The following is a 24,966-nucleotide window of genomic DNA, read 5'->3' on the forward strand; positions in this document are numbered from 1 at the left end:
CGTCGCCATTGGCCGAGCCGCATCCAGCCGGAAGGCCCCACCCCTCCGAGGCCCACAGCGGCCAATCCCCAGCGACCACCCCTGCGCCTTCGCTACCGGGCTTAAAAAAAGGCATGGCCGCTCCCCCATTGGCTGGAGTTTAACCCATGACTTCAGGTTTCTACTGGCTTCCGCGGCTAGCAATCTTCTCCCTCCGGCTTTCTGATTGGTCCGCTCCAAGACTGCGGGCGTACGCTGCCCGCCTGCTCCTCGCGTTCAGCAGCCTCTGAAGGGGCCGGGATTGGCGGGGGGGTGGGGGTCGCCGCTTCCCATTGGCCGCTTGGCAGCAGGGGCGCCGTTCTCGCGCGCGATGCCCTCGTGACGCTGACGTGATGACGCGCGAGCGGCCTAGCCTGGTTCCCAAGATGGCGGCGCGCAGGGCGCGGAGGCTGCGCTGTCGTTAGAGTCTCTGCGCTCCGGTGGAGTTTCCTCTCCCGCGCGTGGCCTGTGAGTGCGCCGCGCTTGCGTGGGGCCGCGGGGCGCCGGCAGCCTCGGCCGCCCGCCCTCTTGGGCCACCCGCTGGCGAGAGCCGGGGTGTGAGGAAGAGGGGAAGGGAGCGGGGAGAGGGCCTGGGAGCGAGCGCCTCCCCGGGCACCGGCAGCCTCGTCTGCTGCGGGCGGTCGGCCCGGGTCAGCGAGGAGCTGAACACCCCCCGCCGGTCGGCGGGCAATAGAGGACGGAGTTGGGCTCCCGGTCGGCTGGCTCGTCTACGGTAGGATGTAAAAAAGCCGGGATCGGGCTCCCAAAATTTTCGCTGCATTGACGGGGTGCGTAAAAAGGCAGAAGAAAAACTTTTCTTCTTCTTTTCGGTCGTCATGGTTTGGCTTAGGATGCTTGAGATGGTTCGTTTAGGGTGTTTTCGGGTTGATGATTTTTATTTCTGGTTTTGTATTCAGAAGAGCTTTCGCTGCTTATCGAAGCAGGTCTCGTTGCTTCGGGCGATTTTAGTGTTAATTGTGTTTTCAACTCTTCAGAGTGTTAGGAAGCAAAATAACTTGTAAGGAAGAAGAACCATGGTGTAAAAAATAACATTTTGTTGGCAAATATGATAAGAATGTGTAGTCGTGGCACGGTGCTCTTTTGTTGGTTCTGGAAGTAGTTTTAAATAGAATCGTAGAATGGTTTGAGTTGGAAGGAACCTTAAAGATCACACAGTCCAACCCCCTGCCATGGGCAGGGCCACCTTCCTCTAGACCAGGTTGCTCAAAGCCCCGTCCAACCTGGCCTTGAACACTGCCAGGGAGGGGGCAGCCACAGCTTCTCTGGGCAACCTGTTCCAGCGTCTCACCACCCTCACAGTGAAGAACTTTTTCCTTATATCTAATCTGAACCTACCCTCTTTCAGTTTAAAACCGTTACCCTTCGTCCTATCACTACACTCCCTGATGAAGTAAATAGCCATTCACTTATTTATGACAGAGTGTGGATTGATTTGTGACTGGTACCATTAGTTGTGAAGGTTCTTCCAAATCCAACATGGAACAAAGATGGTTTCCTTTATTCTGAAAAAGAGAAACTTTTTGAAGTTGAGTGAGACGCTGATAGCAGGCATCGTTTTTCTGGCAGTTTATTTTTAGAAGGGGAACATCCAGAAAATTAACAGCTTGATTTTAAGAGTTTTAAGCTTGGGTCTTCCTCTGACTGTTTTGCTTTGAGCAAATAGATTGCATCATATGTTAATCACTATTTGTTATGCAGAGCTCTGCAGGTGACTGCAGTAATTTGTGCATAGTATCTGTAGTTTATTGAATTACAGTGAGTGGTTTTGTGCCTGAAGAAATAAAGGCAGCAAGACAGTCTTCTGTCTTTAAATTTATCTTTAAGTTGAGGCATGTCTGAACATCAGTCATAACTCAAACACCAGAAAGTTGCCTGGAGAGCTTTGTGATGTATAAATATACATCCTTGAAGTGCTAGTAAACACAGGAAAGTAGCACACTCTGTCAGTGTAATCAACTGCCTTGTTTTGGGGATGACTTTAAATGCCATCTTACCCTACAGACTCACGTCAGCTGTCTTGATCTTGGTATGTCAAAGAACACTACTTTCGATACCTTTTTTTTTCTTAAAGTAATACAAGTACAGACCACTTTACAATGCTTTTTGCCAAGTGGTTGCTGCTATCTTACCAGCCAGGGATATTTGGGAGACCAACTGGGTATTTAAATTGCCATTCAGACTGACCTAATAAATGCGTTTCCTAGTTATGAACAGTGAGTTGATCCCCACAACTTTTCAAACCTTGCTGTACCATCACTATTTTTCCTTATTTTGTGAACAAAGTAGGTGAAAGTTGTTCTAAGTAGCAGATATTGTTGATAATGCATTCTTGACGTTTCTTTATTAAACAGTTAATAGCAAAGATAACCTATGTCTATTTCTTTGAATTGACTTTGCAGTATATGGGGAGGATAAGGGCAAGTTTAAATATTACTTGTCTTTGAGCATAGAAAAAGTCCCTTCCTACAGGCAAGGTTAAACAGTATTCCTCTTTACTCATCTTTGAGCGGGGGTGGGGGGAAGTCCCCTCCATTTTTAAATAAATCCTTTTGACTTTTCTTAAAGGTTCTGAAGCAACTATCTGAAGACTTCCTTTTTGAAAACTTGAAAAGCAACAACAATTCTGTTTTAATAAATGAAGGAGAATAAAGAAAATTCCAGCCCTTCTGTAAACTTGGCAAACCTGGACCATACAAAGCCATGTTGGTACTGGGATAAGAAAGATTTGGCACATACACCATCACAGCTAGAAGGGCTTGATCCAGCTACTGAGGCACGATACCGCAGGGAGGGGGCCAGATTCATATTCGATGTGGGAACACGTTTAGGGCTGTATCCTTTAAACTCACGTTGGTATGAAATGTCTTTATGAATGGGGATAAATGTGCAGGAAATGTTATGTGCTTAGTTAGCAGCTCAAATGTTTTGTAATCATTAATCAAAAGTCTTTTTTTTAGTTTACTTGACTTTTGATGTAATGTGTTCCTACACAATTTTTATCCATTCATTGGATAAACAAGGTTTCAGCTGAACAATTTTGACAATAGAGAAAGAAGTAAGGTGATAGAGACTTGCCAATTAGGGATAACTTTTGGCAGTTACAGACTTGGTCTCTTACCACATTAACCTGTGCAAATTCTCAAATTTTGAATTTTGCATTAATTTTTCTACATATTTTGCCTCAGAGGCTTCTAACCTCTGCCTCCTTGCTCTTGGGTTTATTAGTTTGTTTGGGGTTTTTTTTGTTTAGGTTGGGATTTACAACTTTGTATATATTAGTAAGTTCTCCTCACTGTCCCACTCTCTCATATACTGCCACTTAAACTTTTTGCTTCCTCTACTCCTATGCTTGTTTTGATCTCCTTAGTTCTTTGTTTAATAAAACCCAGTGAGGATGAAATTTTGTTCTTCTTAAAGAGAAGAGTAGGGAGCATGTTCAGGTTTTATTTGCATTTGTAGGTGTGAAAAGTTAGTAACTGTCTTCCACACCAGCACTTTAATGTGAAGTGATAATTGTTCTGTTCCTTCATGTATACCTACTGTTGATTTTTACCTTCTCTGAAAGCACGTATGGTTTAATACGAGGATGACCTTATGTGGATCCTCCTATAAACATGATCGGGACTTTGCACGCTTCCAATAAATGTTTTGGGTATCAACTGTATCTGGACTGAATCATAGTATTTAAACAGCTTTAAGGGGTTCTGTGGCTTTTTTTCCTAAAGCTCTTGTTTTACTTGCAGTGTTTTCTAACTAGTTTCTGAACAGACAATTACTTGAGGTACTTGATACAGCAGAATGTATCTTTTCCTTTGTGCATGTTTGGTTTTAAATTTGTTTTATGCCCTGTTTGAAAGTCCTTATTCTGCACCACAGACATTATGATACTCTAGCAACCGGAATAATTTATTTCCATCGGTTTTATATGTTTCATTCCTTCAAACAATTCCCAAGATATGTAAGTATTTACAATATTGATGACTTAATACAGTGTTTGCACTAGTGATAAGTCACTTGGGTACTACTGCTGGCCACCACTCTGAATAATGAAAAACAAGCATTTGTATCTTTTAATCATTACAGCATAAAATACACTGTTCTTGCTTGTTTACACATTTCTATTTATGCTTAGAAACATTTATATTGACATTGCAGTTATGTCTTGCTGATGCTGTTCTTTAGAAAGACTTAAAAGCTATGGTTCTGGTACTCCTCTATTGGCTAAAAGAAAAAAAGAAGTGTAATACCATCTTAAAACTGCTTGACAGACAATGCTGAACCAGGGCAAATTCTGCTTTGGGTTTCTGACTTTGAAATAAAGTTATGTAAAACAAACAGTCCTCCAAATTATAGTTTTTTCTTGAGAAAGTAAAAGTTTAAATTAACACTGTAATAAAATTAGAAATTAATATGCCTATTAAGTTTTTCCTGGGAAACTTCTGCAGAACTGTTAATGGAAAATGACAGTGCTTTTACAATGCTGTACTGTATTGCATATCTATATGCAGACGACTTTTTGAAAGCACTTTCTTTTTTAGGTGACAGGAGCCTGCTGTCTTTTCCTAGCAGGAAAAGTTGAAGAAACACCTAAGAAATGTAAAGATATAATTAAAACAGCTCGTAGCTTGCTAAATGATGTACAGTTTGGACAGTTTGGAGATGACCCAAAGGTAAAAGTACTCATGTTGAAATTTATTTCATCCTAGTATACTCCAGCAAAGTGACATACATGCATTAGAACACTGGCTGATTTTGCAGTTGTTCTAAATTAAATTATATGTTCAGCATGCATTTATGGCTCTTTTGGGTAATGGGATAGATAACTACGAAAATAATTCTTATTAATACAAGTAGCTTTGGGAGCCTACTGGGATAATTGTATAAAAAGTTTACATTCGATTTCATGTAACTTGTGATGTTATTTTGCAAATTAAAGTAAATTTGGGTAATTCCAGTCAGAGCTAGAAGTGTCATCAAGATATAAATCATATTTGGCAGTCTTAATGTTGTTTTAGGAAGCAATTAATAGCAAATCTTAAGTAAGAGAACTACATCTCAAAAGTATTGAGAAGTTTCCTGTTTAGAGTGACTTAGCAAAACTATGCTTCTCTCAAAATTTGCTTATAAATATCAGAAGGATCTGAAACTTGGGAGAGAAATGTGGTGAGAGCTTACCTTTTTGTTGTTATTTTATATATCTGGCACTTCCATGCTGTGTCTGATTCAGTTCTTTCCTCCATGGAGGAAAAGGAATTTTAGAGTCATAGAATAATTTAGTTTGGAAAAGATCTTTAAGATCATGAAGTCCAACCATTAACCTAACGCTGCCAACTCCACCACTAAACCGTGTCCCTAAGTGCCACATCTACACATCTTTTAAAAACCTCTAGGGATGGTGACTCAACCACTTCCCTGGGCAGGCTGTTCCAACGCTTGATAACCCTTTCAGTGAAGAATCTTTTTCATAACATCCAGTCTAAACCTCCCCTGGCACAACTTGAGGGCATTTCCTCTGGTCCCACTGCTTGTTACTTGGGAGAAGAGACTGACACTCACCTTGCTACAGCCTCCTTTCAGGCAGTTGTAGAGAGTGATAAGGTCTCCCCTCAGCCTCCTTTTCTCCAGGCTAAACAACCCCAGTTCCCTCAGCTGCTCCTCACAAGACTTGTTCTCTAGATCTGTCACCAGTTCCGTTGTCCTTCTCTGGACATGCTGTCTTGTAGTGAGGGGCCCAAAACTGAACACAATATTCGAGGTGTGGCCTCACCAGTGCCAAGTACTGGGGGACAATCACTCCCCCAGTTCTGCTGGCCACACTTTCTGACACAAGCCAGGATACTATTGGCCTTCTTGGCCACCTGGGCACACTGCTGGCTCTCATTCAGCCAGCTGTTGACCAACACCTCCAGGTCCTTTTCCACTGGGCAGCTTTCCAACCACTCTTCCCAAGCCTATAGCATTGCATGGGGTTGTTGTGACCCAAGTGCAGGACCTGGCACTGAGCCTTGTTGAACCTCATACAATTGGTGTTTGCCCATCGATCCAGCCTGTCCAGATCCCTTTCTAGAGCCTTTCTACCCTCAAGCAGAAAAACACTCCCACCCAACTTGTTGTCATCTGCAAACTTACGGAGGGTGCACTTGATTGCCTTGTCCAGATCATTGATAAAGATAATAAACAGAACTGGCCCCAGTACTGAGCCCTGGGGAACACCACTTGTGACTGGCCACCAACTGGGTTTAACTCCATTCACCACTCCTGTTTGGGCCCGGCCATCCAGCCAGTTTTTTACTTCTTTTTTTTTTCTTTTTCTTTTGTAAACACCACATCCCTTCTTCTGACTCAAATAAATGTGAAGAAAAAGGATCTGGGTTTAAAATAATGTTTTAAGTTAGAGGGATTTCTGTTCTCCTTGGAGACAAACCCTAATCAAACAAAAGCAGACAAACACGTTTGCATGGAGGTGCTATGTAGTCGTGCTTTATACCAGCATAAAATACTTGTGAATAAAAGAAGGAATAATATTGTGGTTACCTTGTAACATTCTCTAGGAAGAAGTGATGGTCCTTGAAAGAATCTTACTACAAACAATAAAGTTTGATTTGCAAGTGGAACATCCATACCAATTTCTTCTCAAGTATGCCAAACAACTCAAAGGTAAAATATTACAGGGTGAGCAAAGTAATGCCTGTTATTAATTTTCAGAACTTAATTTACATTAACAGTGCAAGAATATTCTATTCCAAACTGTTTGTCCTTCCTAATTTTATTTCTTACAACTTTTCTGTTTGTTTTCCAGGAGACAAAAATAAAATTCAAAAACTGGTTCAAATGGCATGGACATTTGTCAATGACAGGTAAGGTACTTCTAGGAAACTTTTTGAAAGTGAAATAGTTACTGTTGCTTACTTTATTCTGGGATTAGATATTTCCTTGACAAATGTTTGTTACATGTTTACTGGTTGTTATATGTTTTCTTGATCATGTTCATCAGTTTTTCTTTCTGTCATTACCGTGATAGGTCCATTGAGCAGGGAATCTAGGGTAAGTGTAGAAGTAGACCATGAAGACCTTTGCAATTTTGTGGTAATGATTTAGTGCTGCATCAAAAAAAAGTTAGTGTTTAAAAGGGCCAAACCAAATTATAGATCTCCAGGATAGAAGTTGGCTTCTTGCCCAACCAGAGATATGTGGCACATTCTGAGAAAAGAAGTCACTTCCCAATTCCATCGTGTTGGTCAGTATTTTTTTTTTTTTAAAGTGGTGTTTTTGTAATGGTAAAGTAGCCATTAAATTCAGTGAGGAATACAGTTTTTAGTGCTAGATTTGCAATTTCTTGAATAATGGACTTGTAATACAAGGATCACATCAATTAACAGGAGTGTGTGTAGAAGCACTTTTCATGTGTAGTATGTCATTGGAAAAAACCCAACAACAAAACAACTCGATATGCTTTAGCCTTGTTAAGGAGGATTCTACTGAGCTGGGCAAGTTAATTCACCAAGAACAGTTAAATTAATTTTTAATTTCCGTAGCAAATCCTTAAGAAAATGTGTAAGTGGCCTCACTATTCAGAAATGCTAAATACAGTCATACCTACAGCAATAGAACACCCTTAAAAAAGAGGTGCATTTTCATTCATGTGTCTAATTTGAAGCAGCCTAGTGTGGGTGCAGATTCTGTAGATACCACCTAAATTCTCCAGATTAATTTGAGCAAAAGGTTGCTTAGCATATTTGGATGTCAAGAGATGTTTACTTCATCTGCTGTCAATCTTGCAGTTGATGATCTTACAGGTGGAACAAAAATACAGCTTGACCGTCACTGTTAAGTTTGTCAGGGAAAAATTCGGTTACGTATCCATCAAACTTTGGACACTACTGTGCTTGGAAGTAGATAGTGTTTAATAATTCAAGAAATGCACCTGCAGAAAACGTTAGTATGAAGTTGGAGTGATTGTTTCAAATAATACTTATCTCTGGTTTTGAGAGGCTGTCTTGTGTTTACTTGATAGACACCATATTAGAAGTGTACTTGTTTTCTAGGATTCTGGGAAAATAATTCTGTACTTTGCACTAATGGCTGTTAGAATGGGGGTTCTGTTCTTATGCAGCTGCAGTATACCCCCAAGTAAGTGTCATGAAAGTAATAATAAGAAATAAGTGTTTTAAGAGCTAGTTCTTGTGTATTTTTTACTGTTTACTCCTGACCTGATTCTGCCAGTGTTTAAGTATCCCATTGGCCTTCAGTTTAATGTAGCCCACAGGAGAGAAAATGAATTTAAATTACTGTCTAGGCTACTATTTTGATGCCTTTAAGGACATAATAATAAATTAATTGGCGAATTCTCAGAAACTTAGCTGGCTAGCTGGATCTAAAATCCTTTAAGTGAATCCTATGTTACAGAATCTGTGGAGAAAAAAGAAAAAAAGGGAAAATAAAAAAGAGAAAACCAAATTTTTTAATTTAATATCAGGAAACAGTTTATGACAGGGACTTACTCAGTTAATATCAATAATACCAGTAATATCAGTTATTTTAGCATTAGCTTTAACAAAGGCTATTCAAGAGATAACCTTTTCCAGTTTTTACAGCTTGATCTGAAACTTTCATTGTGCTTGACAAGTTATTTTACAAGATCATGCTGGCTGTCCTGTGGGGTTTTTTTTAGTACTTGTTTACATTTTAATAAAAAACATTTGGAAACTCTAAAATTTAAATGTGGGTATCATTCCCTAAGCAGTGTAATGCAGTGACAGCACACTTGTGTAGCAACAAAGATGAAATTTAGTTAACACTACAGGTGAGAGTACAGTGGAATGTAGCTGCCCACACTTGGAGTATAATGCTGTCTTCTCTGTTCTTCCACACCCATATAGTGTTAGGGTCTCTATTTTTAAACTCCAAACTTGATGTTCCTATGTGATGTATTACTTCTGCAGGCATATGCCCTCTGTATTATCTGTGTAAAATTGCCTTGTTTCATGATCGCAGTAGTACAGAAACAGTTTAGTTTGTAAACTGTTGTTTAACAAGGCTCTTAAGTAAAATTGCCTGAGATGTTAGTGTGGTGGGATTTTATACCCTGTTAATTATAGCTGTCATACATTAAGGTGTTGTACTTTGACAATCAGAATTATCTTCAGGGTTATGTTGTGGTTTTCTTTTTTTATATTCCAGTCTCTGCACTACACTATCACTGCAGTGGGAACCTGAGATCATAGCTGTTGCAGTTATGTACTTAGCCGGCCGTTTGTGTAAGTTTGAAATACAGGAATGGACATCAAAACCGATGTACAGACGGTGGTGGGAACAATTTGTCCAGGATGTTCCTGTTGATGTTCTGGAAGGTATGAAAAACACTTGCCACAAACAGAGGAGTATTTCCTTTAACTGTGACCTACGTCATGAATAAATGCAGATTTCTTTCTATCTAGGTTTTACTCAAAATAATCATGTGTGGAGTATGTAACTCAGGTCATGTGTGCTATGCCTTAACCAGGTTTTAAAATAAACTTATTAGACTGGCTTAGTCTGGAAGCATATTTAGTTATCATGATCAGTCTTCTGGTGAATATTTGCTTTAGGACGTGTTTAGTTTATAACACAGATAATTAGCTGCTGAATTGTTGTAGTATGTGTTTTCTATTTTTTTAATTATCCCCTTCTCATTTTAAATAAGCAGCTCTACGAACACTGGAACTCATGGAGCCTGGTTTCAGTGGTTTTCTCATTGATGATTGACTCTTTAACCGAATTATGCTAGGTTTTGGGGTTTTTTTTATGGTGTACCACAACTGAGGAACAGATTATGGGGGATGAATTCTGGTCTGTGAGTAAATTCTGATAGGGGATGAATTATGGATCCTTTTCTCAATGCAGATACCTGAATACTATTCCCTTTGCGTGTAGATATTGCTCATATTTACCTGCTCTTGTCCTCTTGAAGGAGAGAACCCCACGAAGTTCATAAAATAAAGTAGGACCTTTCTTGACTCTTGATAAGGAAATTGTGGTTATGTGGCCACTAATTTGTTTTCATTAAAGTTTTTACTGGTACACATGTCAGGCTAAGCATACTTCTAGTTCCATAAATTGCTTTAGAAACTTTCTTTAAAAATTGATGCTTGTCACAATCTGGCATTGGGTTCTAAGGAATTTTTAAGTTAAACAGTTTGTGTTGCTGTTCAGGTGGTTTAGCCTTTGTTGCTTTTACCACTTTTAGGTGAATACCCTACAGTTCTGATGATTTCTTAAATGGTTACTTGCTCTGTTTGTATTATGGCTTTTTTCAGAGTTCCATCAGTTTCAGATCCTCTGCTGAAGGAGGGTTGTAGAATGGGAATCTCTCCAGTTTCTACTACTGCTGCATCAGTGAACGCTCATGGAAAGAACTAATTTAGCTTTTATAGAAAGGTTTTCTTTTCCTTGAGTGCCACTCTTGCACCTGGTTATCAGTTGGTCCTACATGTTTTCTTACAGACCTTTAGCTTCTAATGTGTTGGAAGAAGAATTTAGTACCAGTCCTTTACTTAGTTTCCTGAAACTTTTTTTACTGGCCTAACTAGACCTGTTTTAATATATAATCTTCTTTCACTCACTTTCTTGCTGTATTACTTATCCTGTTGTTACATAGTTACCTGGCTCTTCAAGTGCACAATAATGACATACGGTATATTGATACCAAGACACTTTGTTCTTCTGGAAGGTGTGCATATACATCTACATACTGTTCAGCATAGGCAGAAGAAACTCAGATATGCAAGTACAAATTGAAAAAGTAGTGTTTTTAGAAAAGTCAAATCTGTGGTCATTATAACAGAGAGTAATATTTGCAATGAATTTCTCTGAAGTTAATGTCAAATGAAAAGCTTAGTTGGTAATTGTATATTAAATAAACACTTGTACATTATGGGGGTGTAACATTTTGGATTTTTTTTTTTTTTAGACATCTGTCATCAGATCCTGGATCTGTACTCACAGGGAAAACAGCAAATGCCTCATCATACTCCTCACCAGTTACAGCAGCCACCATCTCTTCAGTCTACACCCCAGGCACCTACAGTACAGCAATCACAGCAATCCCAGAGTTCAGAGCAATCGCAGACTCAGCAGCAAAAAGAATCGCAACAGTCAGCACAACAACAACAACAGCAGCAGCAGCAAACACAAGCACAGCAATCTAAAAAGCCCTCTCCCCAGTCAAGTCCTCCTAGACAGATTAAAAGACCAGCAGTAAGTTTAACTTTGAACTTTAACTTGCATTTTATTTTCAAGCTGATCTGATGTCCATTTGATTTAAAGGCCGCAGCGTGCAGCAGACTTGTGTTTGCTTTAAGAGTGAGCCTCGTAATTAATTTTGTATGGTAGACTTCTGTTGGTTATATGGCAAGTATGTTAGTGTAGAACAGCCTTCGTGGTTTTCGCATACCACATTCTTACTCTAGTTGAGGCAAAACCAGTGGAGAGACTTTTAAGTCAGCATGAGCTATTAAGGTTCTAACTGTTCGTGGTTCTGTGCTATCGAATTTTGTTGGTTTTGCTATTAAGCAGGCTTGATTTAGGGAAGGTCTCTTGTGCCATACCAGAATGTAGAGATGTGCACAATGCTGATGAAGACATAATTTGACTCAGGTCTTTGCTTACAAATGTAAGAGACTCGTGACTTCTAAAAGTACATCAAAAGTCTTTCAAAATAATCTAATAACAGTAGAAGCCTACAAATGCATCATACGTGAAAGTCTCACTTTGTCTGTATTATGACCTAATCATTGAAAATAAGAAGGTACATTAGTTAGATAATATCATAAGTACTCTGAGTGCTTTTCCGTAGTCATCAAGTTCAAATGAAGCTTTCAGACTTTAACCTACACTTTTTGTGCTTTTTTTTCCCCACTTGTGAGTTATAAAGATTAAAAAAAGGTGTTAAAGTGTTGCCCAAATTTTCTTGCTTGTACTTAGTAAGAAGAGTGTTTTCAGAAGTAAAATCTTTGGAACAAGTCTATTTAAGAAGTAAATTTTGTACAGTTTTTACAGCTTTTGCTCTAACTTATAATTAATGCATGCCTAAACTAGAGAACAGACATCAAGGGTTAAAAAAAAACCCAAACAAAACCAAAAACCCAGGAAGAAGCAACAAGTGATAGAATGAAATGGAATTGGAATGTGATTCTGTAAAACCTTGGTCTTGTGATTGCAAGATATAGCCTACTCCAAGAGGAGAAAATCTGCACTGAAATATACACTTCTTGCACTGAACTTCAGAGTTGTTCAGGATAGAAAGCTGATAACATGTGTTAATTAGTTTGAAAATTGAGAGAGCTCTTTATAGGTAGTATGTATTTCTTTTCATACTTTTTCTACCATCAGCACAAATTGTGCTAGGGTTGTCAAATCTGTAGGGCAGGGAACTCTTCTTATTTTTAACAAAAATGCCTGGAACAAATTGGCACATCAGAAACTGTAAATAACAATTTGGATTTTTCTATGTGTGTCCGTCTGATTGTAAACTGTTATGAATGCTTGTTCATTCATATAAAGGCTCTACCTTTACAGTGCTACCGATTTCATCCCATCCCATGTGTTAATGGGCTATGTCATGGGAAAAAGTGCTGCCTTTTGCATGAATAGTATCTGTTGTTCTTTAACAATCACCTTTGATGAAGTCATCAGAGCAACTGACATTTTCTTGAAATTAAGTTTGAGGTCCATCACCTAGTAATTGAAAGGAAGTGAATAGTACAGATAAAAAGGTAAGTTCTGGTACAGCGTAGGTATCCGGAACAAATACAAAAGCAAAGGATGACTCAGTAGGAGTTTCGTAGGAGAACAGCACAAACAGCATGAATTTGAGAAAAACAGATGTGATGATCTGAAATAATTTTTTGTCCAGAAAGCAGTCTAGGAGAACAAGATGTGTTTTACTTGGTGTTTCTAAAACACTCTTCAGTTAGGTATACCATAAACCTTACTAAAATGTTTGCCTGCTTCTATAAATAGGGCTTTGTATGACTTCTCCTTTGGTTTGTACAAAGCATAAATATACTTTGTTTCTGGAGGCCAGATTTTCCATTTACATGAACTCTTGTAACTCCATTACCTTCTACTGAGCCAAGATAGTTTCAAGCAGCTGAGGCACTGGCCCATGACTTACAGACCCGTACCAGATGTCTGAAGCATCTGCACGTCCTCTACATCTCTAGTGGTGAAGAGCACTTGAATGTTCAGTTGACTTCACTAAAAATACACTCGTGAATCATTATATGTAAATAATATATTTAGTTTGATTAAACTAGAAACTGTTATTGGGAACAATTTTAATGCATGGAAACAGCACTAAAAGAACAGTTCCATTGTGGTATGGATTGAGCTTATTGTGGAAGTATTAAATAACAATCAGCATGCTAATAAATGATGTTGACCCTGGGATGTCATGACTGGAGCAACACAAACTACAGTGCAGTAGAAGCACCAAAAAAAAAGCTCATCTATATTTTAGCAGCTGCCATTGTTAGAGAAGTGATTTAAATTTTTATAGGCTTTGGTTTTGTTGCTTCTTGATTATTTTTTTCCCCCCTCAATTTAAATACGGTTTAAACTGATATTTGTTTTTCTGTCACACGAGCTATTTGGCTCCAGTTGCTTGTTCCATTCTAATGGTGTACCTCAATGGCATTATTTTCTGAACATTGCTTCATGTTAACAAATGCACAATAACTGAATTGCTTGCCACTTAAAGTGATCAACTGACTTCACAGAATGTGTGATTTTTGGAAATGTTGCAATTAAGTACTAGAGACTTGCTTCTGTTTGAAAGTGTGGGGAGGTCTGATGTTTGCATACAGTTTGTTTCCTTCGCAAGGAATTTAGTGCTAGAAAATTGAGAAAAGACCACCCAAGTAAAATGAAGGCAGCAGATGAGTGTGAGAGTCACCAAGAAAAGTATGTATGTTTGGAATGGGAAGATAAAGATTGTCCTTATAAAGAAGGAAAGCAGCCAGAAGGTGGCTGGAGGTGAATACAAATGGCTATCAAAGGAATATAAGAATGAGGTAGCCTCAAGCAGGCCTTGGGTAGCTTTGTATTGGACAGCAAAAATCTTGAGAATACCCATGAGGATGAAAGAAAATTCATTGTTCAAGTTGGAGTGAGATGTATGTCTGTTCTTGCTGTGGAAAGTAAAGTGATGGGAGCAACAGTTCATGAAGGTAAAGCCACTAGAGGTAAATAGTCCCTTAAAAAAACCCCTTTCATTCAAAAGAAAAGTTTATGTACCACACCCCTCTTGACTTTTATAATTAATTTTAAATGAATTTATAACTAAGATCATTGTACGTAAAATTTCAGTTAGGTTTTCTGCTTTTCTCAGAGATCATCAACTAGCCATCTCAGTTGGACTAAGTAAGCTGGAAAGATTTTTGTTATTCCCTTGTCTGTGATTCTTTAAAAAAACACCAAAAAAACCCAATCAAAAGCTTGTGATTGGAAGGATGATGTGAGGTTTTGTAGGTTTTGCTCAGTGTGCATATTTTTTTTTTCTGGCATAACATTTGGCTTCTATACAATGCTTTTCATCTGAAGGCTTCTGAAATGTTTTACACTGAGCAACACTTTCACTTCCCTCCTGTCCTGGTAAATAAAGCATAAAGGCCTGAAGTGATTTTGGCAAAGGTTGAATGACAGGTCAAAGCAGAATTGGGAACAGAGGCCAAGTCTGTTGCTTTCAGCTCAGTGAGCAGTGTACCGAACCATGATGTATATACAGTGGATGATAAATAAATTAAACGAGATGTAATACTCAACAGGGAGAACAGCAGGAAATGCTGTATCTAAAATTGCTATTTTTTCAGTCTTTTCATTCTGCCAGTTAAGCTGGGCTTTCCCAATGTGATTCGACTTTGTTCAGTGTTTGTGTTGCATCTGTCTAAAGAGATTTTAGCCTCCTAATAAAAATAGAGAAGCAAATAAAGGGTTTGGGTTTGTCCTGCCTCCTTTTAGGGCAGGGAGGAGGAAGCTGGTTCTGAGATGGAAGCTGGTTCTGGTTTAGTCAGATCCGTACAAAATTTCTTCAGAATTGTTTCCTGTTTTGCTCACTTGTTATCATTTTAAAATGCTTTGTATTTTGCAGTGGTCTTATTTCTATATTTTTTTCTTTTTTCTTTAAACAGACTGTATCTCCAAAAGAAGAAACAAAGACATCAGGTAAATGTTGATATTCTATTCGTATTGTTTTCATTTTACTGTTTTAACCAGAGTAAGTCATTTACTGACATGTGCTTAGTTTGTTTGCTTACAGGCTTGGCAGTTCTAAACTATTTTGATCCTAATAATGCATCTTTAAATATATACTGTAACTATTGTTAAAGTGTTTGTAACTGCAAAACCTGAAAAAATGGAGTATAACTGTGCCCCAAGAGTCCCTTAATACAGTCTATTCAGTAAAAGTCTTGCTAAACTACTCAGCTCCCAATTTATAACTCCATGCATCATTTGGAGTAGTTCTTCAGCAAGCTGTGGGACCTTGAAGTGACTGAAGGTACCATGTCATTAAATAGCTACACTAATAATAAGTCCGTTGGTAATCAGTGACGTTTGTAATCGGTTGTTGGCATGGCTGACAGTAAAAGGCATTTTGTATCAATATATAGTCAAGCTTAAGAAATGCTTCACTGCAGTGATCACATCTAGTTGGTTTTGGTTGGTTGGTTGGGTTTTTTTTCCTTCATTTTGCTGTTCATTTTGGAACAATATTTCAGGATAGCTAGGATGTGATTCTGTAACCTTTCCTAAGTAACTCTGGCACTTCTCCCTCTCTGGCTCTGCAGATAAATTGCAGAGAACTGTCTCTGCTCCCTCTTCTTTCCGGTGCAGTTGCCATTTTGTTTGATTTCTAGACACCCGTTCCCCTAGCAGAGCATAGTTCAATTTCTGAGATTTGTTTTAACTATTTACAAGTTACAGTTTTATGCTAGAAAATGTAGACGTACTCATCTTCACTTACATACTGCTATTGGGACAGTTTGTCTCTAGTTACAAAATACATAGCTTGAACTTGTAGGCATGTGTTCTTCTTGATTTTAGTTTTCTTTATTAAACATACCTAGTACATAGCAGTTCCACTGTACTTTTGCATAGTGTAATATGATATGATAATCATTAGCATGAGACTAAATTTGTAAAGTATTGCAGAGCAATAGCCAATTAGGAACTTCCAAATGTTTTTTAGAACCACCACCACCATCTAAAATTCCTAAAATTGAAAGTTCACATCCACCAATACCTCCTGCACATCCACCTCCAGGTAAGCTTTTATTTTCTTCAACACATTTATTCTTGCTGTTAATCGCCTTGCTTTTCATTCAGGTGTGGGGGCAGGGGTTGTTACCTTGATTAATCAGCTTGGCAAGTAAAAGCATTAGGTGGATAAGCTCTAGAGGGAATTTCATCTTAGTAGCACAGGCTCTTCCAGAGAGACACAAAAATGTTATGATGGAAACAAGACTATAATATGTGGACAAAGGCAAAACAAAGCTGTGACTGTTAAAGGCCTGGAAGACTAAAACTAATTGTCACTAGCAGGCAAAAAGGGGCTCACATTCTCAAAAGGATGGCAGATGCCATATTATATTACTAGAGTAGCTTCCAACTGTCCTATAGAAGTCCTTCATGTTACATCTTTAGTACAGAAATTCTGCAGGTATGTAACTTCTAAACAATAAGGAGGATACTTTCTTTGCTGTGTCCCAGAAAAGAACTTTCATCTCCCAGAGAACTTTTAACACTGCACACATACCTTATGTTTGCAAAATAAACTGTACTGTTATAAAAATGTGCTTCTGGCACCTTGATGCATTAGCTGTCCTTCCAGTGACCCTTAAATATGACATAAATATTTTATAGAGTAAGGTCCGTAATGTAACTGTAAGATGACAGCTTCTAACAGGGAATTACAAGAGAGAAAAACAGTGCTCTGAAATACAGTAGACCCATTTTTTCCCATTTGTTAAAATCTAATTAAGAATGAAGGGGTTCTTCTAAGTATCGTGTTCATTATTCCTTCAGTTGTTAAATCTTGAATGCACATCTTGCATCCACAGTGATTCTGAAAATGAGCAAATGGGGAAATGATTGCCTGCTGTAATTTAGGAACTAGAAGTCATTGAAATCGTAGGTAACACAGCCAGCGTATCCACCTTGCATGATCTAATTATGTAGCTGTCCTGGGGGACAATTTTGCTGTTAAAATTATGACTGCTTCGATAAGGTAAATCCTATTTAGGCAGGTAATGAATTTGATTCCCTTGTTATCTAAAATTTTCCTCTTAGAATTTGTTTATACAAGCAAATCGTTGTATAAGCACTGAAACATTTTAAGAACAGTCTTTAGAAGCCAACTCTTGTCTTTTGGGGCTCTGAGGAAAAATCAGGTGGAATCTAAGAACGTTTATTGACCAGAAGTACTAGAAGGTGGATTTCTCTCTCATTCGGTTTATCACTGTCAGTTGTTGCATGTCACTGGAAATGACTGCCCTATATTTGCTTCTATATGTTTTCTTACTGAACAATGTTTTAGATGTTTATATATACAAGCAAGGTGGATGTTAAGATGCCCCAAACTCTTCTTTGTTGAGCATTTTAATACTGACTGTATGACCATACAGAGATGTTGCCATTAGGTCAGTCTTCTCATAGTGGTATTCCTTACTTTATAATGTCTGCATTAAGAGGAAAAAAAAATAATTAAGATTGTTCTTTAAAGAGAAGAGTTTAAAGCATGTTCTTCCCAGTAATGGCCAATTATAATATTGTAAATTCTGACCTTTTTATGAACTTCCCTGGACTGTCAGGTCCTGAGTTCCCTGAAACTAATCAGTGGCACAAAGCTGATCAGATGTCATGTCCCAAGCAATTTTTCACACTTTCTTACTTACGCTCTGGTTTTCTTTTTTGTTTCTTTTGGTAAACAGGTTTAGAACTGGGTGTTAAAGACCTGATGCTTTGGCATGTATTCTCAAATAGTATTTCACAACATAGGAGGCAAGTGAAGTGCAGAGGGAAATCCCAGGCCACCTCCTGGAGTGTAAGAGAGGTAGAAGGGAGGCCTGGACTAAAGAAGATTGAAGCACTGATGAAAAGATTTTTGATATCTTGGGTCCCATGACTTTTTAAATCTGCTAGTTGTGATTTTTTTTACCTCCAGTCTGCTAATTTCTGCTGATTGTAGAGCAATATTTAAACTACTAAAAAAAATAGTAATAAGAATGGAAGATGTATTTAACTTTTAGAATGGGAAAAGCTGAACTTGGAGCTTTGTTATGCAGCTTGGTTATTTTCTATCGGTGTAAGGAGGTCTGACTGGATACCATATGGCATTCAGAGACAGAGAATCAAGTCCTCTTTTGAGATGTTAACTGAAAGAAAATAGAAAGTATTCAGAAGCTGTTATTGCCACTATCCTTCAAAAAAATACATTTTCTTTTCCAGAGCGCAAGCCTCCTTTGGCATCTGCAGTTTCAATGGGAGAAGCAGAGCAATCTACTACTGTGGACTCAGTAGATATGCCAAAGGTCCAGATTCCTCCTCCTGCTCACCCTGCCCCAGTACATCAACCTCCACCTCTGCCTCATCGTCCCCCGCCCCCACCCCCCACCAGTTATATTACAGGGATGTCTACTACAAATTCTTACATGTCAGGGGAGGGTTATCAAAGTCTTCAGTCGATGATGAAAACAGAAGGACCAACTTACGGAGCTTTACCACCAGCCTATGGACCACCAACTCATCTACCATATCACCATGTCTATCCTCCCAACCCTCCACCACCAGTTCCACCTCCGCCCCCTACTTCATTCCCCCCGCCCAATATTCCACCTCCTACTCCTGGATATCCTCCTCCACCTACATACAACCCTAACTTCCCACCTCCAAGACTGCCTCCAACTCATGCAGTACCACCTCATCCACCTCCAGGGCTGGGAATGCCACCAGCTAGTTACCCCCCGCCTACTGTTCCCCCAGGTGGACAGCCACCTGTGCCACCTCCAATTCCACCACCTGGTATGCCACCTGTAGCAGGACTTGGACGTGCTACATGGATGAGATAGCATGAGGTAATTTGCACAATGTCCCTTTATGTTGACTAGGCAGGAGTAGCTAGCCAAAACCTACTTTGTAAAGATGAAGAGGAGGGTAATTTGTATAATTTAGATGAAGAAATGAGGCAGTGAAATGAAAACTTAGCTGATCTGTTTGTGGTATTGTTTATGGTGAGTTATATAGGCTTCTAGATTTTAATCAGCTTTGCAGTATCTATTCTAACTTTATACATTTGACTTAAGTTTAAATTGTCTTGAGTTATTCCAGCACTGGATTACTTTGTACTAGCAAAACCAGCCATATTGGCTCAATTATATCAGTAAGAAGAAAATTTCCTTCTAGAAATCAGTGCCTATTTTTGACTATCAAAATAGCCAGATAACATGAAATTTGATCTATAGTAAGAAACTTCACTTTTAGTAATAATTAAAACAACACGATGTCAAGCATAAAAGCTACTTTATTTAAGAGAGATTCTGAATGCTAGCTGACTGGAATCATTTTGAGGTGTTTGCCTTGCTGATATTTTTGTTTTGGAATGTACTGGTATCTTAAAGTATTGTATGTTTACACCTATTTGCAAATTCCTGTACATAATATATATATTTTCTAAGTGTGAAAGTCTGAATGTAACAACCTACTGTGATGTACATCCTGGTTATAAATGGGACTACTTTGTTCACATCTACCCAAATAAAATTGGTTCTGAACTTAGTGGATTTCCAGGTTTTTCATATTAATTCAGAATTCATAACTATGGTACTTACTGCAAGGTATTTCAGCAGTTGTCTTCCAAATCTTATTCATCAGTTTATTTAAAAAGAATGTATTTTATTTTATTCAACTAGAAGTATACACTATCACAATCAATATCTTACTTCATTTTTACTAAAATATTTCAAATGAATGTTTTACACACATTATCAAAAAAATCTGTACTATTACTTTTCCTCCCCAAAAAAGCCAGAGTGGTTCAATAATAGGTAAAAACGCGTGCTAAGGTCTAAAGAATTTTGCTATATACACAACAGCAGGTGCTAACTTTTCCAGTTCTTTGTAAATCATATACAGAAAATATAGCAGGGCTGTAAGATCACAGGTTTAACAGAAATCAAACTTTAAACTGATTTCTAAAGCAGCACAAATAGACTTTCCCCACATTATGAAAAATATACAATTTTATCACTTTACAGTCATGCACTTTGAAAAAGATCAGTAGTACTCTTCCCCCACAGTTTCTAAAAAGATAAAAGGTCACTTTAACACTGATTTCTTTTAATATCTAATATTTGGATAAAAATGTGCCATTCTCAACAAGGTTGTGCTCAGCAGTCTTATCAAGGTGCAAAGAGCCAACTGAAGCTGGTTACACCACAGTGTTTCAGACACTGTTATGGAAATGCTGCTTCAGTCACTCCAACAAAAGTCAAGGATGTGATTTTAGTTTCCTTAAGCAAGCAAAGTCCATTTGTAAACAGTGGATACTTTCTTTGCCAGGGGATTGCAGAACCCAGAGCTTCAATCTCGAGGAAATTAACTTGGACTATTGCCCCAAATATATCAATTTAATGGCTGCTACTTCATGGGATGCTCCCTTCCAACTTAGTGTACAAAGCTCCTCAGGTAGTTTTCACTGAAGACTTAGAGCATAGGTAAGTGAATTTAAATATGCATATAAAACATCTTTTTAGACAACTGAAAACTCAGCACCCAAGTCATCCTGTGAAGTCATTGAGTGTCATTTTACCCCAGGAAGACACTTTATAGCTCTAACGGAGCTAAGTAAGAAGAGTAGCAAGCCTAAACACCCCCCCAACATAACACTCCAGTGTACAGCACTGTCGTGTTCCTCTGCAAAATCAATGATGCACAGCTTGCATTGAAGATTTATGCTGCCAAATAGAATCTTAAAGAAACAGGATATACCCTAAGAGTATCAAGACTGTTCAGCTGAACTACTGGCTACCTTGTAAACTGGCTCTTCGGGATTTGCAGCACTGATGGACTTCTATTGCACCACTATTTCCCTTGTAGGTGAGGTCTGCAGGTGGAACAAAACAAGCTTTGCTTGAAGTCATTGAATAGATTTTGAGAGAGATTTGATAGCAAGGAGTATTTGAACAAGAATTACATAGATGGTGAGACTAGTAATCTGATTAGTATAGCTCTTGTCTTGTTGAGAGGACCTGCTAGTCTAATATACTCCTAAAATAGCAAGCACGTCATCAACACAATTAACTCTCTACAAGTGCTGGCAACATTTGCATTGCTTTAGTTAAAATTCACTGACGTAAATTAACCTTGTTCCCAATATGCTTAAATTCTCTGCTTAATCCACTGATTAGATGCCACTGAAATTAAAATGGGCTTTCAAGCAGATAGATTAAAGTAACCCTCTGTTCGACATTAGATGTTAAGGAAGAATGATGCCTCTGCTTTGCATCACCTTTTCTGGTACAAAAATCTTAAGGTATAAATTGTACAGGAGGAAGACAAGTAATCAATGGTGACTAGAAACTCGAGGTCAAAACAAAAAGTAAAGAGGAGGAAATCCAGAATCCTCTAAAGATGCTGTATTTTAAAGGAGACAGACTCTAGAATGGATTTTTCCAGACTCCATGGGATGTAAATATTACTAGAGTTAGCTAGCTCAGCATTCGCTGACTGGGCAGTAGTAAGAAATAGACTACTGGTGAGTGTGTAAGAGTATGCGTGTATGGGGGTGGTTCTTGGATTTTTTTCAAATAACCTACTGGTCTTGACTGTTACATTTTTATTTCTGCAATGAATAGTGAAGTGGAGCTTACTCTTACTGGTTACTATGTATTTTGGTTGTATTCCTTCGGTTTTTTACTGGTTACAGATCTCCGCTCTGACACTCCAAATTCCTTACCCAGGCAGTTAAATTATTGGATGCCATGGGACCAATTACCTTTCATAACTTGCAGCATGCGCTCCTTGGTATTTTTATCTGCACTCCATGTTAATACAATACCACAAGTTAAGCACTCAACTGGTAGAACAAATTAATTAAAGAGGAAGAACCTGTCCAGTTAATTTGGCTGTCTGTAGCTGTGACTGATCCTTACAGAGAATAAGAAGAAAGTGATGGTGTTTGAGGTCATTAAATCTTCAAACTAATCAATAAAATCGATGCAACTTTTGAAGAGGAGGCTTTGATCTTTTCACATGCCTGTCTTTAAAATTATTTTACACCAATGAGTTTAGTAACCAAGCCCCACTTCCTTGGACTATTGGGAAAGAACAGCTAATAAAATACAGGGACAGCTGCTGTGACAACTTGGAAAAGGGGGTCAAATTCTTACAACTATACAAGCAGCTACTCCACAATAGCAAAATATAAGTCCCATTGTTTTATATACAACCATTAGAAGAAAGAAAAACCCACTTATTTTGGTTCAATAACAAAAATAAAGCTTGAATGGCAGGAAGTAGTCTCACCCAACAGCCTGTGTTTATGGAGTTTTTATTCAGCTCTGCAAGGTTGTTGTTTGGTTACCTTACACAGGAACCAGTATAGGTGAGGGATCAACAAGAACATTAAAAAGAAATACCCAAATCTTCCTTATGTGAAAGATGAGCTGCTCTCGAAGATCCCTGTGAAAGCCATTAGCACTGTTAGGACGGCAGTTTCTGCTGAATTATTTTGTAGTAAAAGCTTTACAGGAAAAGTGTTGCCATATTTGTAGGGAATACTGGTGTGTGGCTAAGTAACTTCATTCACATTATGACTGCAGAAATCTTGTGTCATTTGTTCATGAAAAATAGTTCATTAACAGCTGATATGGAATCTTAAGCCTTTCTGTATGCTTGCGTGGTGACTACCACCGTACAATGTACAAAGTGGTACTACTGTTTTTAGCTCGCCACTCAATATTGTACACAGCGCCTTGTGAAAACAGTTGCATGTCATTCTTCAAAATAAGGACCTCCAAAAAAAGTGTTAGCAGCTCTGGAGCTTGTCAGGCAGTAAACCAACAAATTCAAATTCCTCTTTCCCTGGAAGGTGCTGCCTGGAGCCTCTAACCCAGCTATGAATCACTGACAAGCAGGTGGACCGGAGCGATACAAACTGTGACTTCTCCACAGGTTAAGGGGTCTTCTTGTTCCTCTTAGAAATTCTCTTGAGTTAGTTAATTCTAGAAACAGACCATTACAACAAAGCAGGTTTGAACTACAATACAAATGATGCAAGTCTGGCATTATTGGATGGTTACCCATTGAACAGTAGTTCCAGAGCACCACAGCCTGGAAATCAGGCCTTTAGCTGCCATATTTACACTATTGTTACAAAAAAAAGCAAAAAAAAAAAAAAGGAAAAGAAAAAAGGAAACCCTGAAAAAAACTCAACCCCAACTCCCAAAGAACAGGCAGACAGAAACGCTGAGCTCTGCCTCTTTAGTCTTCACAGAATCAATTACTTCCAGCCTTCCATGGTTCCTACAAGGGACCCTTGAACTGGTTTCCTGAAAGATGTTGCCTGATGGAGGGTTTGGAGCTCGCAGCATCACCCAGCTTTCGCCAGACAACCTGTGAGAAAAAATAAAGGGGGAGGGAGAGAAAAACAGGAATTAAAAAAACCCCAAAGCCGCTGAGGAGTTGCAGTATTTTCATAACTGTAGTCTGAAAGTCAAAAAAAGCCATTTCCCAGAGCTGGGCTGTAATGCTCAGCAGAGCCACTTGATGGCATCTGTGCATCAGTTTCCAAGGAAAACATTGATGCATTTTTCTAATTAGTCTCTTGAAATTAGAACCATTTTTGCCTGGGGTAATAGTGTAAAACAAATACACTAGGTTCAGAAGTTAAGTTCAATGGTAGGTCAACTGTGCCCTGCTTACAGAAATGATGTTACCATGAACAGAAAAGATAATGAAAAAGATAATGATTAACATTATATATATATGCACATATATATATGTGTGTATATATATGTGTGTATATATATATATACACGACTTTCTATAAACACATATATTTTATCACTCTAGGGCCACTGAGGTAAGGGAGGTTATTTTTTAAAAAATAAGAAACTGCAAAGTACTTCTGTGATTCTGTGATTCTATCTTGAGTCTACATAAAATGAATATTTAAAGAAAAAACATCTGATGATACACAAACAGAAATGAGTCCATCTGGGAGGATGAAGTTATGGCTTTTTACCTTTGCCCCTGCATGGCTACAAAGGAATGTGGCATTAGGCAGACAAAATATCCTAAAAAGCAGGCCTTCATTTACTTTGGTCTTTGCTTTGCTTATAGGGATACAGCAACCAAAGTGAAGTGCCTCAGCCCTCGCCAAGAATTTGTCTGCAAGATGCACTTGTGTTCTTTTCACCCTCTTTTTAGGGTTGAGGTGGTTTTCAGAATTTAAACGGAGGGTTAGGCTCCTCTCTGCTGCTGTGAGGCACTAAACAATGCCACTTGGGCTGACCTCCAACGTGGACTTCCAAAAGAGAACACTCCAATAAGGATCCTCCTCCCTGCTGTGGGCACTGCTGGTACTGTAGAACGGCACATCCCCGACTGCAGGTGATGTGCATCTTGAGCCACGTTCTAGCAGAAATCTCAAACTCTTTGTTCAGAGCTAGAGCACGGCCAAGATACTTTGAAGCTGGAGGCAGTGCCACAGCAGCAGACACCACCGAGGAGAGGTTTGGTACAAATGTTCACTGTACAGGACATGGCAAGCTCAGTTAACAGTGTGGTTGACCAACATGTTGGTAGTGCTGTAAGCACCTGCATACTATGATGCTGTTCAGACATGAATATTCTCCCTCTGATGTTATCTTACGGTTTAGGCTCAAACCCGTT

The 24,966-nt window shown here is 38.7% G+C and overlaps 2 protein-coding genes across 5 annotated transcripts in view; one reads left to right on the forward strand and one right to left on the reverse strand.

The window, feature by feature from the left end:
* The first annotated feature begins 156 nt into the window (after positions 1-156).
* CCNK (cyclin K) lies at positions 157-19,848 on the forward strand. 4 transcript variants are annotated; one of them, XM_074825085.1, is made up of 11 exons: positions 157-751; positions 2,605-2,871; positions 3,916-3,997; positions 4,578-4,709; positions 6,591-6,696; positions 6,839-6,896; positions 9,220-9,389; positions 10,988-11,274; positions 15,207-15,240; positions 16,265-16,339; positions 18,523-19,848. In XM_074825085.1, the coding sequence occupies exons 2-11, from the start codon at positions 2,675-2,677 to the stop codon at positions 19,140-19,142; spliced, it is 1,761 nt and encodes a 586-aa protein (XP_074681186.1). In that variant the 5' UTR covers positions 157-751; positions 2,605-2,674; the 3' UTR covers positions 19,143-19,848. The 4 variants fall into 4 exon arrangements, with proteins under 4 accessions (XP_074681186.1, XP_074681184.1, XP_074681185.1 ...); XM_074825083.1 differs by having other exon boundaries at positions 158-806; XM_074825084.1 differs by having other exon boundaries at positions 158-486.
* An 83-nt stretch (positions 19,849-19,931) lies between these two features.
* The window catches only part of CCDC85C (coiled-coil domain containing 85C), a 114,509-nt gene continuing 109,474 nt past the window's right edge, over positions 19,932-24,966 (reverse strand). The window contains exon 6 of the mRNA XM_074825088.1: positions 19,932-23,685. Coding sequence (XP_074681189.1) covers positions 23,596-23,685 — 90 coding nt within the window. The 3' untranslated portion in view covers positions 19,932-23,595. The remainder of the gene's footprint in view (positions 23,686-24,966) is intronic.

The sequence above is a fragment of the Strix aluco genome, chromosome 4 (genome assembly GCF_031877795.1).
Source record: "Strix aluco isolate bStrAlu1 chromosome 4, bStrAlu1.hap1, whole genome shotgun sequence".
Classification (NCBI taxonomy): Eukaryota; Metazoa; Chordata; class Aves; order Strigiformes; family Strigidae; genus Strix; species Strix aluco.